Source organism: Nicotiana attenuata, unplaced genomic scaffold (assembly GCF_001879085.1).
Source record: "Nicotiana attenuata strain UT unplaced genomic scaffold, NIATTr2, whole genome shotgun sequence".
Lineage (NCBI taxonomy): Eukaryota > Viridiplantae > Streptophyta > Magnoliopsida > Solanales > Solanaceae > Nicotiana > Nicotiana attenuata.
Window position 1 is genome coordinate 123,304 of NW_017673206.1, and position 15,978 is coordinate 139,281.

Genomic DNA, 15,978 nt, shown 5'->3' on the forward strand with positions numbered 1-15,978 from the left:
TTTCAGGGCCTACGTCTACCCGTATGGAGCCACCATCATTCGCAAGGCTTGTTTTACATTGGACCCGATGTTGAGCCTTTCATAGCCTAGTACCGGTGAACTAGGCAAGCGACCCTGCAAGGCAGCCAGCCTTTCTGCAAAATCAATGTCCGCCTCGCCGCTGCTTTCGGGTGATTGGAGAATAGCTGTAAGGAATACTAAACGAAAGTATGCAGCGAGGCAAAGCCGATTGAGAATATGACGGTTAGCCCCTCGGCGCTTGGGAGGCATCCTATTTAATAAAGATTCTTCCTCTAGTCGAATAGAGTATTAGTCCGCTCCATTATATTCCCCATTATTTCACTTTCTCGCTATTCGAAATATCATAAGAGAAGAAAGCTGGCAGGTTGGATCCTAGGGTAGATTCCTGCTGTTGAATGATCGACTAGCTTCCTCTTTAGTTCTTTGATATTGGGTTCGTGTTCAGTGTACCGCTCTTTTTATATATGAAATTACTTCGTCCTTTTTTTTAGCCCTTTTTCGTTTGTGCATCTTTCTCCCATGCTTTCCGTTGGTCAACAACCAACCAAAGTGCTCTATACTTCTTCACTACTCGTACAGGCTTGACGGAGTTAAGCTGTATTGAGGGAATCGTTTTGTCTCAATCAATCAAGAATGCCTCAACTGGATAAATTCACTTATTTCACACAATTCTTCTGGTCATGCCTTTTCCTCATTCTTATTAGGTTCTATCTCCCTTTGGATTTAGAAGTGAAACTATTTTGCTACTATATAACAAGGCCCAAGTTACAGCGGGCTCTTTCTATTCTAAAATATTTCATATGTCTTTATTGCTTGGTAACTTTTGGATATAGGATCTATTTTAATTTGTTTGATGCTATTTTACTTCTTTCTTATTTGGTATTCTCCCATCTGAGCTGAAGCTACTATCCCACTATATGGATAAGGATCCGGAATGAGTGGACGACAGCGCCTACAAACCCAGGGACTCTCACCCAGGGAGTACGAGGTCATGGTGCGGGAATTGTGTTTTGCGACTCGAGAGCAGATTTCCTCCCTCTATCAACTCCTTTTTTTATGGTCGGGAGGATCCACAATTCTTCTTTGATCCACAAGACCTGGATTCCATACTGAGGGTGCACCTTGAACCCTTAGAATTCAATCACCCTGCTCTATGCCAGGTCTTAGAAAGTCTATGTGTCGATAGGCATGATTCCCCTTTTTATCAAGATCTAAAAGGAACTCAAGCGCATCATTTTCGTGGCTTTATAAACTTAAAGCACCAAGCGCGATTGGAAATGCAACATCGCCTAGAGTTACGAGAGTTATGGAAATCTCTTGAGAGAAGGAACGCTTTTCTAAGCGAGGAAAACGCCTCTCTAAGAGAAAAACTTTTAATTCTCGACAGGGAAGCCCCATAAAATTCTTCTTTGTTGTGTTGCTGTCGTAAAATAGCGTTCTTCGTTCCGTCGTCGATCTTCCAATTTCTTCCGGTATGCCGCTCCGCCAGCAAGGAGCGAAAGAACCAAGTTTTCTGTGGTGATGTCAGAATTTGCACCTATTTGTATCTATTTAGTGATCAGTCCGCTAGTTTCTTTGCTCCCACTCGGTCTTCCTTTTCTATTTTCTTCCAATAGTTCGACCTATCCAGAAAAATTGTCGGCCTACGAATGTGGTTTCGATCCTTCCGGTGATGCCAGAAGTCGTTTTGATATAAGATTTTATCTTGTTTCCATTTTATTTATTATTCCTGATCCGGAAGTAACCTTTTCCTTTCCTTGGGCAGTACCTCCCAACAAGATTGATCCGTTTGGATCTTGGTCCATGATGGCCTTTTTATTGATTTTGACGATTGGATCTCTCTATGAATGGAAAAGGGGTGCTTCGGATCGGGAGTAACCACTAGTGAGAGGGCAAAAATTGGGGGGAAGGACAAAGGAAAGAGCGATGCCTACATTAAATCAATTGATTCGTCATGGTAGAGAAGAAAAACGGCGCACGGACCGTACTCGAGCTTTGGATCAATGTCCCCAGAAGCAAGGAGTATGCCCGCGTGTTTCAACGAGAACACCGAAAAAACCTAATTCAGCTCCACGTAAGATAGCCAAAGTACGGTTGAGCAATCGACATGATATATTTGCTCACATTCCAGGCGAAGGTCATAATTTGCAGGAACATTCTATGGTCTTAATAAGAGGAGGTAGAGTGAAAGATTCGCCAGGTGTGAAATTCCATTGTATTCGAGGAGTCAAGGATTTGCTGGGAATTCCGGATCGAAGAAGAGGCAGATCAAAATATGGTGCGGAAAAACCCAAATCGATATGAATGGAAGATGCCTCTGGAACTCGTTTTTCTCGGTAAGGATAGGTACGAAGTCACTCGACTGAAAGGAGAGGGAACAACCACAACGTTACACCCCAAAACTATACGGAGCCCTTCCGAATGACCTAGAATATAGTCTACTAGACTAGCCAAGAAAGAGTCTAGTAGACTATATTCGCCCGTGGAGGTGAGTGGAGGAAGCTGTGAAGCTTCTAACTCTAATTACCAACTCGGGACTATATTAGTAAAAAGCGGCATTATCCCTTTACTCAATCCCCCCTCGCTTACCACCATGAACAACACCTTTCCCGATCAATTGGTTTTTTATTATTTAATAAGAAAGATGGCAAATCCTACCATTGTATTTCCTTTTTTCATTTGGATCCTATCAACTTGGAGAGTGTCTAGATTAAGACACTTCTCGTATTCGGACTATCAAGATCGACTAAATGAGAGTGTGGCTGACATGGTAAAAGAACAAATCAGCCACACTTTTCTGGACCCCTTTTTTTGGGGAAAGGATAGTGGGTAGGGCTTATCTTTCCCCCAGACTACTTTACTCACTGGAAATCATTCCACGTACAGGAACTGGGAAAAAAAAAGGGCTCGAACTACAGGGATCTGATACCTTCTTCCCTTGGTATGAGAAGTTGGTTATGTAGGCTGACAACCTTTCCTAGGTTGTTTCGATCAGGCCAAATAATCGATTAGTAGTATGCCTGAGATTGCCAGAAGAACTTCCCCCTCTTGAAAACTGACTAATCAAACAAAGGGGGTAACTTTTTTTTATGAGGGTAGGGAGTTTGGGTTGGTGTTCAGTGTACCGCACTTTGGGTACAAGATCGGAAATTCCATTCTCTTTTTTACCATCTAAAATCGAAGAAAAGAAAGAAGGGCGAGATAAACAAATAAAGAGCTAACTTTCTTTAAACTTTCTTTATTATTATGTAAGATTATAAGGTTCAAAATTAATCGGCGCAGGAGCTGCTACAATTGCTTCAGCGGGAGCTGCTGCCGGTATTGGAAATGTTTTCAGTTCCTTAATTCTGTTGCGAGAAATCATTCATTGGCAAAACAATTATTAGGTTATGCTATTTTGGGATTTGCTTTAACCGAAGCTATTGCCTTGTTTTCCTTAATGATGGCCTTCTTAATCCTCCTTGTCTTTTCGAAAAAAAAAATAAAAGAGTGGAAGCGGGCTAGTCCCCGAAAATGCCCGGTACTTTAGCGTTGGGGACAAGTAAGATTATTATCTGGTTTATCCGCCATCGTTATCACAAATTGAATATCCTGTTAATGTGCCAGCCCTAGCCCGTCTTGCTCTTCCAATTCCATTTCGAGAGTCATCATAGCTCTTTTGGACTTATACATGCAGCACCCTTTTATCTTTCGGCATAGACCCTTCTTCCTCCTTGCGATGCAAAGGCAATGTCAGGGAGTCCGACTCTTCAATCGAAAAAAAGACGGTAGTGTGCGAGTCGGCTGGGAAAACACAAGCTTAACACGTCTTTCTTTATCTTTTTCATATCTGAATGTCTTTGTCGAGTTGGTTGGCATCATTCGTTCCTTTCTGTCTTTTCATTGTCCGCCTCCGCCCGAACAGATACGCACTAACCCACCTGAAATAAGGTAAAAGCCTTCTTTCCAACCCTTTGTACGAGACTCCTTTCTTCGTACAAATGCTCGTAGGCGAAAGAGACCTTCCTTTGCTCCTGTCGGCGGGATCAGCCAGTGTCCCCGTGTGTCAGGCCCTTTCCTGAAAGAGGTCGAATAGTTCCTGTCCCATTCATACTACTGTTGGCTTATGTGCTATGTCTAGCGGCTGGTGAATCCTACCCAGTATTCGGAATTGGGTAGGATATTTCCTCGGTTTCCGAGAAGGGTTTTAATGGCGACCGGACTCCTCTTCTCTGGAAGTCTAATGGTTTGGGGGACGTCGATTCCCTGGATTTTCTGGCTTCCCTTCAACCAGCCACTCTTTTAGTTCCCAAAATATATAGAATCCAGAATCCTTTTAAGCGCCTTATCACGAAAGTGACCAAGCAAGCAGATGATGATGGTTCAGTCGGTAAGCTAGCAAGCTTACGAAATGAAGGAAGAGGAGACCCTTCTATTATAAGTTGAAAGCGAAGTCGATAGTCCTCGTATTGGTAATTATTATACGCTAAAAGTCTATATAAGATATAGAAGGCAAAATATGAATACAGTATCGGAATTGGATACTGTATTCATGAATACAGTAGCTTAAATACATCTAATACATCTTATAACAACAAAAAACGTATCTACAATCCGTAATATAGCAAATGGTATCTATAGATAGCTAATTAGGGCGATGTGCACAGATAGCCACTAACAGCTTATGTCTTTATTTTAAAGCCAGCGTTTTAAATGTCTTTAGTCTTTAGCCACTGGTTTAATAAACTTTAACTGCTCGGACAAAAATACCCTTCTGCTCATGTCCTTAACTTCAGGACTTCAGGACTACATGTCCTTAACTTTTGAACTTGAAACTCTAAGTTCAGGACTTCAGGACTACATGTCCTTAACTTTTGAACTTGGAACTCTAAGTTCAGGACTTCAAGGTTACATGTCCTTAAGTTTTGAACTTGGAACTCAAACTTCAAGACCAAGCGTCCTTAACTTTTGAACTTGTAAGTCAAAGTTAAGGACCTATTGTCCTTAACTTTTGAACTTGTAACCATAAGTTAAGTACTGCTTGTCCTTAACTTTTGAACGTGTAACTGTAAGTTAAGGACTGTCTGTCCTTAACTTTTGAACTTTAAACTCAAAGTTAAGGACTGCATGTCCTTAAGTTTTGAACTTGAAACAATAACTTAAGGACGGCATGTCCTTAAGTTTTGAACTTGAAACAATAACTTAAGGACTGCATGTCCTTAAGTTTTGAACTTGAAACTAAAAGTTAAGGACTGCCTGTCCTTAACTTTAGAACTTGGAAATCAAAGTTAAGGACCTATTGTCCTTAAGTTTTGAACTTGTAACTGATGTCTGTCCTTAACTTTTGAACTTGAAAATCAAAGTTAAAAGATTTAAATTTGGGAGAGTCTGCGACATTATTCTTTGGCTATGAATTGAAATCATTATTTTTGTTTCTTTTATTTTGTGCTTTCCAACTGAACCATGCAAGGAGAGCAGAAGGTCTACACCCTACTTACAAAGTTCTGTTACTAACTTTTGAACCATGAATATTGAAAAGTTCTGTTAAAGAGCTTTTGTCTTTTAATGAATGCTTACAAGCGATGTGCATTAGAATGACTGTGTAGATAGGCTCCGCCACCTTAACATAATGCAACAGTTATGGAGAAGGCATGGAGAGAGAGAAGCAAGGGTTTGGGAAGAAAAGCAAGGGAAGAAAGGGTAAAAATGTCTTTTCATATTAATTTTAATAGGGCAGTGGATATTTTTGCTCAACATTAGAATTGCTGGATAAAAAATAAATACCACCTTAAATAGTGGCTACACCATGCCATTTCTACAGCTAATTACCACTAAAAGATAGTGTTTTATGAAAATTTCTCATAAAAATATACTTCTTTTTTCAACCCTAATAAATAAGTAATGTAATTTAAGTCCAACAACCCGACCCATCACCCAATACCCGTCCAGCCAAACCCGGGCGATAGAGTCGATAACATACTGTCAACAACAGTCCAATCTCAGGCGAATCTAACTTCAAAAAGTTTCGCCGGAAATTCAAGAATCAAGCTCCACTTTTCTTTTTTTAATCGCTTTGCTCCATTATTCAACGAATAGAGTTAAAGTTGAGAAATGGATGTTACATTGGCGACAATATTGTTGGGTATTTTACTAGCTGTTCTCATCGTAATACCTCGACTCCGCAGTAAATCTGGTAAGCTTTATCCAATTCTGTAACAGCTATTATAATTTGTTTTTCTATGAATCTATGTGGGTTTCAAGTGTTTTTATATCCAGAATTGATGTTTGATTATTGTCATTTGTTGTTTTATTATGCAGATCAGCCTGAAAAGGTTACTTCAAATGCTCAGAAACAGGTACTTTAATTTATACATTATGTAAAACATTTTTGGTCTTCTTGTGCCGAAGTTCTATCGGAAACAGCCTCTCTAGTCCGGATGAGTAGGGGTAAGGTCTACGTACACACTATCCTCCCCAGACCCCAATTTCACTATTTCACTGGGTTGTTGTTGTTGTATTTTTGGTTGTCTGATTTGGTCTATGATGAATTATTTTTGGTGTTAAATTTTAGGTCGTTTATGATTGATGCATTGCTCCCTTAATAACTATGGTTGTAAAATAATAGTTGTACTGATTTGGTCTAACTCAAACTCAAAAAACAACTCAAGCAATGAGCAACTAATATACTATTCTAATACCCCTGGCATGCCCCGGACAGGACGTCTAAAGTGTAGAGAAAGATAACGTGGACGGTCCAACATTAGGAATAGATCTAACTCTGATACCATGGTAAGAAAATGGATATTAGCTTGCTCAATTTTCAAAAGCTAGCTCAAATGATAAGGATTTCCTAAGATCATATTAGGAGACCGAGACTATAGGCCGTACAAGTAACTGATGGGGGATTCTAACGTTGTGAGAAGACAAAGAAGCAGAGACTGTTGTTAATGGTGTGACATCTCAAATTACTCCCGTCGTTTATTTGCAAAACTGGATAAAACGCATGGTTATATCACAAAAGTTGTGCGTTCCTTTTTTTGTAAACTCATGGATATATCAGTTGTAGTAGTGAACTTTGTAGTTTACTCCTCGTGTACTAGGTTTATCTCTATATAGATGATAGGCGAAACACTGCTTGAACTGTTTTTTTCCTCCTTTCCTTGAGATACATGTTTTATTCATAAACCTTGTTTGTGGCGTTTCGTTCGGTTTGGTGGGGGGATGTGGTGGGGGGTGGGGAGTGTTTAAGGAAATGGTAAAAGGACGGAGAACAACAAATTGGGTGGTGGTGTTTGAAACAATTATTCATTGTTGTTTCTCGCTATCGAAGTATTTGCTAGGCAACTGTACAAAGCTTCAACTGGCTGATCTAATAATCTTCTTTCTGTGCATATTTTTTGTGCACCAGCACTTGTATAATATCTTCATGTCTTTCAGTTTTCCTTTTTTCTCTTCTGATTCCTCTTCTTTTTCTTTCTTTTGGGATGTATTCTTTTTGAACTGAAGGCATTCAAAACATATAGCAAAGCTGAAGTTGCGCTACATAACAAGAGGACTGACTGCTGGATCATTATCAAAGAAAAGGTTTTATTAGATTTCTACTTGACCACATAAAGTATTACTTACGCCTGTATTAACATTAACCTTTCCTTTTAATGTTAATTTCCTAATATCTTTTCTTCTTTGCTTTTTTCTGTCTTTAGGTGTATGATGTTACCTCATATGTTGAAGAACATCCAGGGGGTGATGCCATCTTAGATCATGCTGGCGATGATTCAACTGAAGGTTTCTATGGGTAAGTCCTTGTCAAATATGTTTCTTTCACAATTTCAGTTACAGATGGAAATGCCAGAGGAGATAAATGGTTACAAATAAAAATGTCCATATTTGTCTTTTGCTTTAGTATCCCTCTGGTAATCCAATTTTTTTTGTTTTATAAGAGCTTGTCTTAAATATGTAATCGTCGAGCATACTTGATCCTATTCTGTTTGTGGTTCTCAGTTGCCGCCATTGCCTTATTTTTCAAAGTTTCATTCTTGGCTGTTGTATTATCTAAATAGTTGGATTCTATTAACCATAAAAATTACGGTCACATTCATGTTGCAGGCCACAACATGCTACACGCGTATTTGAAATGATTGATGACTTCTGCATCGGAGATCTGGAAAAATGATTACTTCCATGGATTGATAGGAAAATATTTATCCGGTTACAATTTGCCGTGTTCCCATCTTCCAATGCTCAATCTCTGCAGTGCTGACTTCCCCTATTTCAGTTTGTACTGTGGGCCTTCTATATTTAATCAGCTTTCCATGGATTTGAAACCCAATTTGTCATGTCCGTTGGTGTATGTGCCTCGGCATTCATTAATTGTTATTTGCAATTTTCCATGCCCTCATATGCCTTAGAGGAATCCATGTCGGAGTTCATTGCAATGGAGAGTCCAAAAGGAAATGACAAAAATCATTTTAACTGTCATCATGCACTTGGAAAGATAAGTTTGCTACACTGGCTCTACTTCTCATTCCAATATCTGTCTCAAAGTTATAATAAGATGCAAAACCTAGGTGGACTGCAGATTTAGAATATGGTCGAACCTTAATATTTGCATTGCTTTGGTAAGTTCTGTTGCTACTGGATTTGGTTGAGTATAAGCTTTGCCATAGAATAAGATCGGCAACTTATACTACACACTAATTTTAGCTTGAAACAGGTCATGTTCTTGTCAAACCAAGCAAGCAATTATCAATTCATTATGGCCAGCAGCAAAAGCCAAATTATGCCCATGCTTCTCTAGTTCAATCTGAAAGTCCAATCTTCTTTTCAAGCTTCTACTAACATAATCCCCTAAAGTTTCCTATAATATTACTTAACCTTGGTGAGGTGTTATTTACTGTCATGATAACTCTTTTTGCATCAAGCAAAAGACAACAATTGGAAAGGTAACGATTCACCAGAAAACAGGCACTGGAAATGAAATCCTAATTGAGTAGTTTTCTGAATCTGAAGCCTACACAGCATCTGCGATCATCAATAGTTCAATACCAACTTATATAGTCTAAAGATTCTTCAAGAGGAACTTTAATCTTTGGCATCTTATTCAGCACATTACCAAGAAGCATAGCTGTCGTATTTTTATATGCATGTAAAATGAGTGTTTTTCTTCTTTCGATTCGTATTCACTTGCATATTTACAAACCAAAAGAATCAAAATCGAAATAATACAAAATCAAACCGAATAAGCGAATACACATAGAATCTACTACGACAGATTTATCTTGTTCAGCAATCCAATATGTCAGAGAAACATCTTAAGCTCGAATTACAAATAACATTACAATTGCAGAAACCAACCAAAGCATGGGAGGTCTGTATGTGAAGAATGAAGTGATGAATTTAATATCCAGAAACAATAAGACCGATCATCTGCCACCATCTAACTGGTCAACCAATCAAATACAGCACCAGAACATGTTAAGCTAACATTGAAATGGACATCAAATTACAAATAACATTACAATTACAAAAAACCAGCCCAAGCATGGTAAGGCCTGAGTGTGAAGAATGAAATGATGAATTTAATAGCCAGAAACAATAAACCTTACACTTACAACCTATACCAATGAAGTGCCCTTAAATCAGGGATAAATAACCCCAAAAAATTGGTCCTGCAATTCCTTGGTCACTACCACCAAGGGAGCAAAAGAATCACATAATTTACCACTGTTAGGATCTTATCTAAACGTCATATTTCTTCGGTTGGCGCCACTGAGCTAGAGTTCTGGATAAAGAACTAATGATAGCAACCTTAGGTGTTGATCCATTCTTTCCAAGCAAATCTTTTCCTGCCAAGTCTGTAATTTTAGGAACCAAATGCTTGTGTCTGTCGATCTGCAAAAAAGGGATCGATGATGGCCTCAATTGTTAAATTCAATATGTTTAACCCAAATAGACCAACTCAGACACCGAAAACGGGTTTGATTTTCTCCACTAGAGTATCAATATAAACATGAGATACTACTCAACAGATAATGGGAGTTAAACTGAATATCAGAAAATCAATCAACCAATCAATGAACCATGCTTCAATCCTAAGTTAGTTGTGTTCTCTAAGCTAGATAACATAAATAACTATGCCTTAATCCCAAGAAAGTCAGGGTCGGCTGTATTAACCTTCATTTTCCATGTTGCTCCATTTAAACTTATGTCAGTCCAACATTATATAAAATAAAAAGCATAGAATAATAAAAATAAACAAGTATCAAATATAAAAATTAAGAACTAAATATGTGAAAAGATGAGTATCTTACCGGAAATTAAGGTAACAGATGAAGTAGTCTAACACAACTACACAAGACAATTAAAAACCTCTCTAGATACCCTTAGGTACCTCATGTGAGGATATTATAGTGTGAGACATTATATGACGCAACACCCTTCTCCACTTGTAACAGGATTTTGAATTTCACGTGAATTTTAATACATACTAGTGTGAGAATTGGCTTACTAAAGATTGATTATGATACCATATGAAAGATTCCAAGCATCTAACTTAAAACCTTAAAGCAACGGTTGATTAGTCCAACTCAAGACGTTTTAAACTCCTACAGATACACTTATACACCCAATATGGTACTTTATAAAATTCAAGAAAAAAGAAAATAAAATTGACCGAGTTAGTGGAAGTTTCTCTTTCTTGATCCCATAAAACATTATAAAATTCAAGAAAACAGAATAAAATTGACCGAGTTAGTGGAAGTATCTCTTTCCTGTTCCGATAAAAATAAAAAGGAATGCTTCCTTTTGACGCAGTTGAATAAAATTGCTCTTTGCTACATCTAGTCAAGATGTTTTAAACTCCTACAGATACACTTATACACCCAATATGGGACGTTATAAAATTCAAGAAAAAAGAAAATAAAATTGACCGAGTTAGTGGAAGTTTCTCTTTCCTGATCCCATAAAAATAAAAAGTAGTGTTTCCTTTTGATGCAGTAGAATAAAATTGCTCTTTGCTACATCTACTCACCCCCCCCCCCCCTTTTTCTTTCAGGTAATTAACCAGAGGGATAAAGCGAACTCCGTATCATCGACAAGCAGATACTATGAAGGAATACAATGATCTGAAAGCTGGTGGCTTAGGAGGGCATACCTTGTATATCTTCCCATCCTTCAAATGATACCGGATACCAGACCAATTGATGGACTGAGAAAAATGGGAACGCATCGCAGACAATGGGTATAAGAAATTGTCAACGAGCATTGCAATGAATACCTGCTCGATAAAACATCATTTAATAAAACATTAATGACTTATTGTGATCAAAAGCTACAAAACAGGACCATACAGTGAATTCATACTCAAATCTAATCATTTTTAAACCAGCTTGGTCCATGATTCTTTTTATAGGTAAAAATAAAACCACCTTTGACCATGTTACTCCCCAATTCCAAACAAGTTGGGCTTGACTATATGAACCCTCTGTTTTCAATATATAAAGAGCAAATAAATTTCTTAGGTAAAACATTTTAACCTCTCGTGGTGTCTGATTCACGTGCAAATGCATCCACTTTTCAAACTTATAATTGTTCGCAAGAATAAGTTCAGTAAAATCTTGTAGTCCACAAAGATCAAACCATATAAAAGGGGGGAAGAAAAGGAAATGAACTGTTCGGCCTGTGTTGCAAATCTGAATGGACTTACAAGGCACCAGTTATAAGAAGCAAGTGATAGTTGAGGTGCCTCCGGAGACAACATATTGCACAAGTGAACTTCAATTCTTGTCAAGTTCCACATGGAAAGAAGTTCAATCAGTGTGCAGATGGCAAGGCATCCAGCAAGTAACAACCCTGACAAAGTACCAAAAAATCATATCCAGCTTAAAAGAGGATGAAATATGCAAAGTTCCCAAAAATAAAATTACTGTAGCATAAAGAGATTTTTCAAGAACAATTAAGAGCCATTTAACATTTCAAGAAGCACCACCCAACCCAAAAAAGATCTTGCAATTCCCAACTACTTGGAATTGCACACTGGTATATACACATGCCGCTACCTAGGTTCAGAATAAATATCATCATTACGATAACCTAACGATGCACATGACAAAGTTTCCAGCACAAAGTATTCTACTTCTACTCACACAACAGTAGTGTGCTCACCATTACATGTCAAGACTGTATCATCAGGAGAGTATCCTTTAAAGTAAAATCTCAGTGCTGCTGCCACATGAATCCCAGCCATGACATATGGAGTTACAAAACCCCAAGACAGATAGCAGTGGGTTGTAAATAAAGCCCGATTCATGATCCAGTTAACTTTTGTTGTATATGACTCCAGTACAAATGTTTGCTTTCTCAAATAATTCCAGTATCTACACAATACCACAAGAAACTATAAGGAGAGCCTACAACAAGCAGTTATCATAATTTATCTCAATATCTCAACAAAGAATTTGATATATTTTTCACAAACCTAGGGAAGGTAAGATCGCTTGCAAGAGGATGTGGAAAGACTGCAACTGGTGGTGATGTAATGAGCCTCTTGTGTTCCTCTAGAAAAAATAGCAAAATAAATAAATAAGATTAAGAACCTGAAACTTCCACGCCAGAACCGAGATTTTGCACAGAAGAAAGTTAGTAAGGTGGAACTGCTCACATTAATTCCCAGAACATCCTAAAGCTAAATAAGAAGTACCAAAAGTCAGTAAGTGGCAATGGTCGTTAAGAGGGTCACTATTCAATATCTTCAAGAGGGTTATATAATCACCCTAAATACTATACCGAAACAATTACTACAACAAAAAATGCATACACCTACTTAAATTATGCATGTGCTGAGAAATTTCCTCCATTGTCAAGTAAATTACTACATAAAGAGGACTAGAGGAGAATACAAAAGTTCAGAGAACAGTAGATCTTTGCATATTTATGGGTAAGAGATGCATAGTCAGGAGAATTCGTAAAAAGCAGATAGTTGCAGAATGATAAGAATGGACATTGGGCCTAACTCAACCTCAAAAGCTAGCTTGTAAGGTGAGGATTGCCCAAGCCATATAAGGAGACCAAGGACCTCAAATCCCTCCGATGTGGGACAACTCAACACCTCCCCTCACGCCCAGGCCTCTGGAGCGTGGACAACATAAATGGGGGCCCAACATCGGTAACAATAATTGGGATGGGCCTGGCTCTGATACCATGATAAGAATGGACATTGGGCCTAACTCAACCTCAAAAGCTAGCTTGTAAGGTGAGGATTGCCCAAGCCATATAAGGAGACCAAGGACCTCAAATCCGTCCGATGTGGGACAACTCAAACACAGAATAACACAAAAACTAGAAACTCGGTATCCTTGGAATTTGGCTCTCCCAACTACGTTCTACGAGGGGGATATGCACCAGCTGCATTCCCGCTCTTGTGCAGTAACAGTTAGGGGTGAGCAACTGGAGATAAACTTTACCAGCTATAGCCGCTAGAGTCATGTCATCTGAGTAGCCACCATCTCGAAGCGCTGACACTACACCATGGCGATCGGTTCGAAAATCGTCTGCATGCATCTGGAATTAAAAAGGTACAGAATAATTTGTAACGAAATGCAATATATGAGTAACAAGCTTGACAAGAAGGGAACATCGCTATACTCATGAAACATGGAACAAATTCAATGGTAAAAACTAACCATCATGCATCCTCCCCAGAGGAAGAATGTTTTTCCACCAGTAGCAAATCCCATAGAACATGGCTGTAATTAAATGACAATGAACCAATACGAAACAGAAAGTTAGCAAAATGTTAAACTAAGTTAATATAAGACCTTTGCAAAGCCTATGGATGTACACTAAAGACACACAAGGGCAACATAGACAAATCACCCGAAATCTTATAGGAAGCTCAAAACCGTCATGTTAAAGGAGAAGATTCAAGTCGACCAGGAATCAGCATGTAAGAGCTGGAGCGCATTTCTTTCCAATGTAAGATATAATAACAGAAAAAACGCAAAAAACTAACAATTCTGTGTGCAGTTAAAAGAGGAGATAGAAGAGTGCAAACTATATAACTTTAAGCAATCATGGAAAATTAGTGTAAGCAATAAAGTTCTAAATATTCCCTTGTTGATATAAAAAATGTTATGGAAAAATGAAAACTTCAACCAACATGTTAAATTGAAAACCAGCAGAATGAACAAAGTACAAATCCAACACCTTTCAATTAGTGAAAACAAATGACTACGATAATGATAGACAAGCTTACTCTAAAATCTCCCTCCAGATTACAGAGATGACACATTGGAAATAGAAGCAAAAACCAAAAGGGACTTGACAGACACACAAATGAAAATAGAGATGTGCATAAATGACATACCATGTGATATTCATAAATGCAGTAACTTCCCAAAGTTCCAGATGGTAAATCGAGAGGATATCCTGTTTGAATAAAGATCTGGAAAGCATACAGACAAAGTATTACATTTCTCCAGTGTTATGGGTGAAATGAACATTGATTAGAGCTGGCATACTGTGCCAAAGCATAAAGTTGCTTCAGGATTTAGAAGATATTACCTCTGGATTCTTCTCCATTTCAGTAGTAAGGGCTCCAATTGATCCAGGGTGCAGTCTAACATCATCATCAAGGAATAAAACGTACTTGGTGTCTTTATGCATTTTCTCCACCCCAACCTATAAAGGGCACCATTATTCAGGTAAGGAAGATCAACGAAGCAATAGTTCATAAAATAACCTATTTACAGCGACCACCTAAATAATACATCTCGATTAACAGATACCACATTCCTTCTAGTCTAATCCCTCTTCTTCAAAATCCTTACACCCATCTGTTACATCAAATGGGCTAAATAAGCTCGAACAAGATCTGACTGCAATCTGACTCTTCTAAGGGACAATGGTTCAAATTGGTTTGTCCCGAAACAAAGAACGGAAGAAGCATAATTCGGAAACTGGAAAAGTAGAGAGAGAGAGAGAGAGAGGGGGGGAGGGAGGGGGGAGGGAGAGGGAGAGGGAGGGAGGAAGAGCAGAATCAAAGAGAAATAGGATGGGTTTCATGTGGGTAGATGACTTCTTTCTTTACTTTAGAAGTCTAGAGACAGTTGAAATAGAAAGAGAAATTAATGTACTCGCTTTGTGGCCTTCCCTTGCATCAGTCTGTTATGCCTACCATTAAATGCTTTCAATTTTTCAAGAGTTTTCAACATTTCATGCTCACAGTACAAAGCATATAAAATTTAAGAGATATTTTGAATTGTTTAAGTTGAGATTCAAGGAAGTTCCCTTAATGATAATTTTACGGTATCCTCTCTTACTAACTTATGCACCAACAAGAAAAGCACAACCCTAAACTCTGATAATACAAATTGCTCCATCTAGGAAAAGCAAAGAATGGTAAATCCTGTAACCATGCAATTCTAAAAGAGATAAGGCTTGGTTTCTCTCATCAACATAAAGAAGACGAATTAAAAAAGGAATCATGATACATACCAATTGATTGTGAATCTTCTGACTACAAGTTGTTGACAGGCCGGCTACAATAATTTTAGCATCAACATCCTGTAAGCAGAACACAAAACAATGAAGAGTATAAGAAATGCAATGCATACATGCAATGGGAGCATGAATACGCACCCAGACTGATAAAAATTCTAACTAAATAACACAGAAAATGCCATATCAAGGAAATAATTGAGGTAAACAACTTTCATCCTTCGAATAATAATGAACGTCTTTCTTTTTTGGTACGGCATAAAATTTGTTAAGCGTCCCACATTGATGGAGGAAATAGGTTGTTGTCTCCTTATATGGTCTTGGACAATAGTCATCTCTCGAGCTAGTCTTGAGGTTGAGTTAAGCCCAAGGTCCACTTTCTTCACATGGTATTGGAGGCTACCCCATTCTTATTTTTGGTTTACCTGATATTGTGACCCATGTTATGTTGTCCGCCCTACAGATATCTAGTCCTGAGCCTTG

At 38.3% G+C, this 15,978-nt stretch overlaps 3 protein-coding genes across 5 annotated transcripts in view; 2 read left to right on the forward strand and 1 right to left on the reverse strand.

Moving 5' to 3' along the window:
- Window positions 1-1,947: 1,947 nt before the first annotated feature.
- On the forward strand, window positions 1,948-2,325 carry LOC109215722 (ribosomal protein S12, mitochondrial). Its single transcript, XM_019379834.1, has one exon. The coding sequence runs from the start codon at window positions 1,948-1,950 to the stop codon at window positions 2,323-2,325; it is 378 nt and encodes a 125-aa protein (XP_019235379.1).
- A 3,600-nt stretch (window positions 2,326-5,925) lies between these two features.
- Window positions 5,926-8,506, forward strand: LOC109215726 (cytochrome B5-like protein). The gene is made up of 5 exons (XM_019379844.1): window positions 5,926-6,193; window positions 6,319-6,356; window positions 7,507-7,584; window positions 7,704-7,795; window positions 8,107-8,506. Exons 1-5 carry the CDS (start codon window positions 6,112-6,114, stop codon window positions 8,171-8,173), a joined length of 357 nt encoding a protein of 118 aa, XP_019235389.1. The 5' UTR covers window positions 5,926-6,111; the 3' UTR covers window positions 8,174-8,506.
- Window positions 8,507-9,296: 790 nt separating this feature from the next.
- LOC109215723 overlaps window positions 9,297-15,978 on the reverse strand; it is a 10,757-nt gene continuing 4,075 nt past the window's right edge. For all 3 annotated transcript variants that reach the window (XM_019379838.1, XM_019379835.1, XM_019379837.1), the window contains 10 exons: window positions 15,493-15,561; window positions 14,560-14,676; window positions 14,363-14,440; window positions 13,680-13,742; window positions 13,461-13,557; window positions 12,476-12,554; window positions 12,163-12,374; window positions 11,705-11,850; window positions 11,153-11,275; window positions 9,297-9,891 (listed from right to left, as the gene is read on the reverse strand). In XM_019379838.1, coding sequence (XP_019235383.1) covers window positions 9,739-9,891; window positions 11,153-11,275; window positions 11,705-11,850; window positions 12,163-12,374; window positions 12,476-12,554; window positions 13,461-13,557; window positions 13,680-13,742; window positions 14,363-14,440; window positions 14,560-14,676; window positions 15,493-15,561 — 1,137 coding nt within the window. In that variant the 3' untranslated portion in view covers window positions 9,297-9,738. The remainder of the gene's footprint in view (window positions 9,892-11,152; window positions 11,276-11,704; window positions 11,851-12,162; window positions 12,375-12,475; window positions 12,555-13,460; window positions 13,558-13,679; window positions 13,743-14,362; window positions 14,441-14,559; window positions 14,677-15,492; window positions 15,562-15,978) is intronic.

Bases quoted from the DNA above. Each gene is read 5' to 3' on its own strand.
- LOC109215722 (XM_019379834.1), top strand. From the start codon at position 1,948: ATGCCTACATTAAATCAATTGATTCGTCATGGTAGAGAAGAAAAACGG.
- LOC109215726 (XM_019379844.1), top strand. From the start codon at position 6,112: ATGGATGTTACATTGGCGACAATATTGTTGGGTATTTTACTAGCTGTT. The intron at 6,357-7,506 runs GTACTTTAATTT...TTTGAACTGAAG, and splicing joins CTTCAAATGCTCAGAAACAG to GCATTCAAAACATATAGCAA. The intron at 7,585-7,703 runs GTTTTATTAGAT...TTCTGTCTTTAG, and splicing joins GGATCATTATCAAAGAAAAG to GTGTATGATGTTACCTCATA.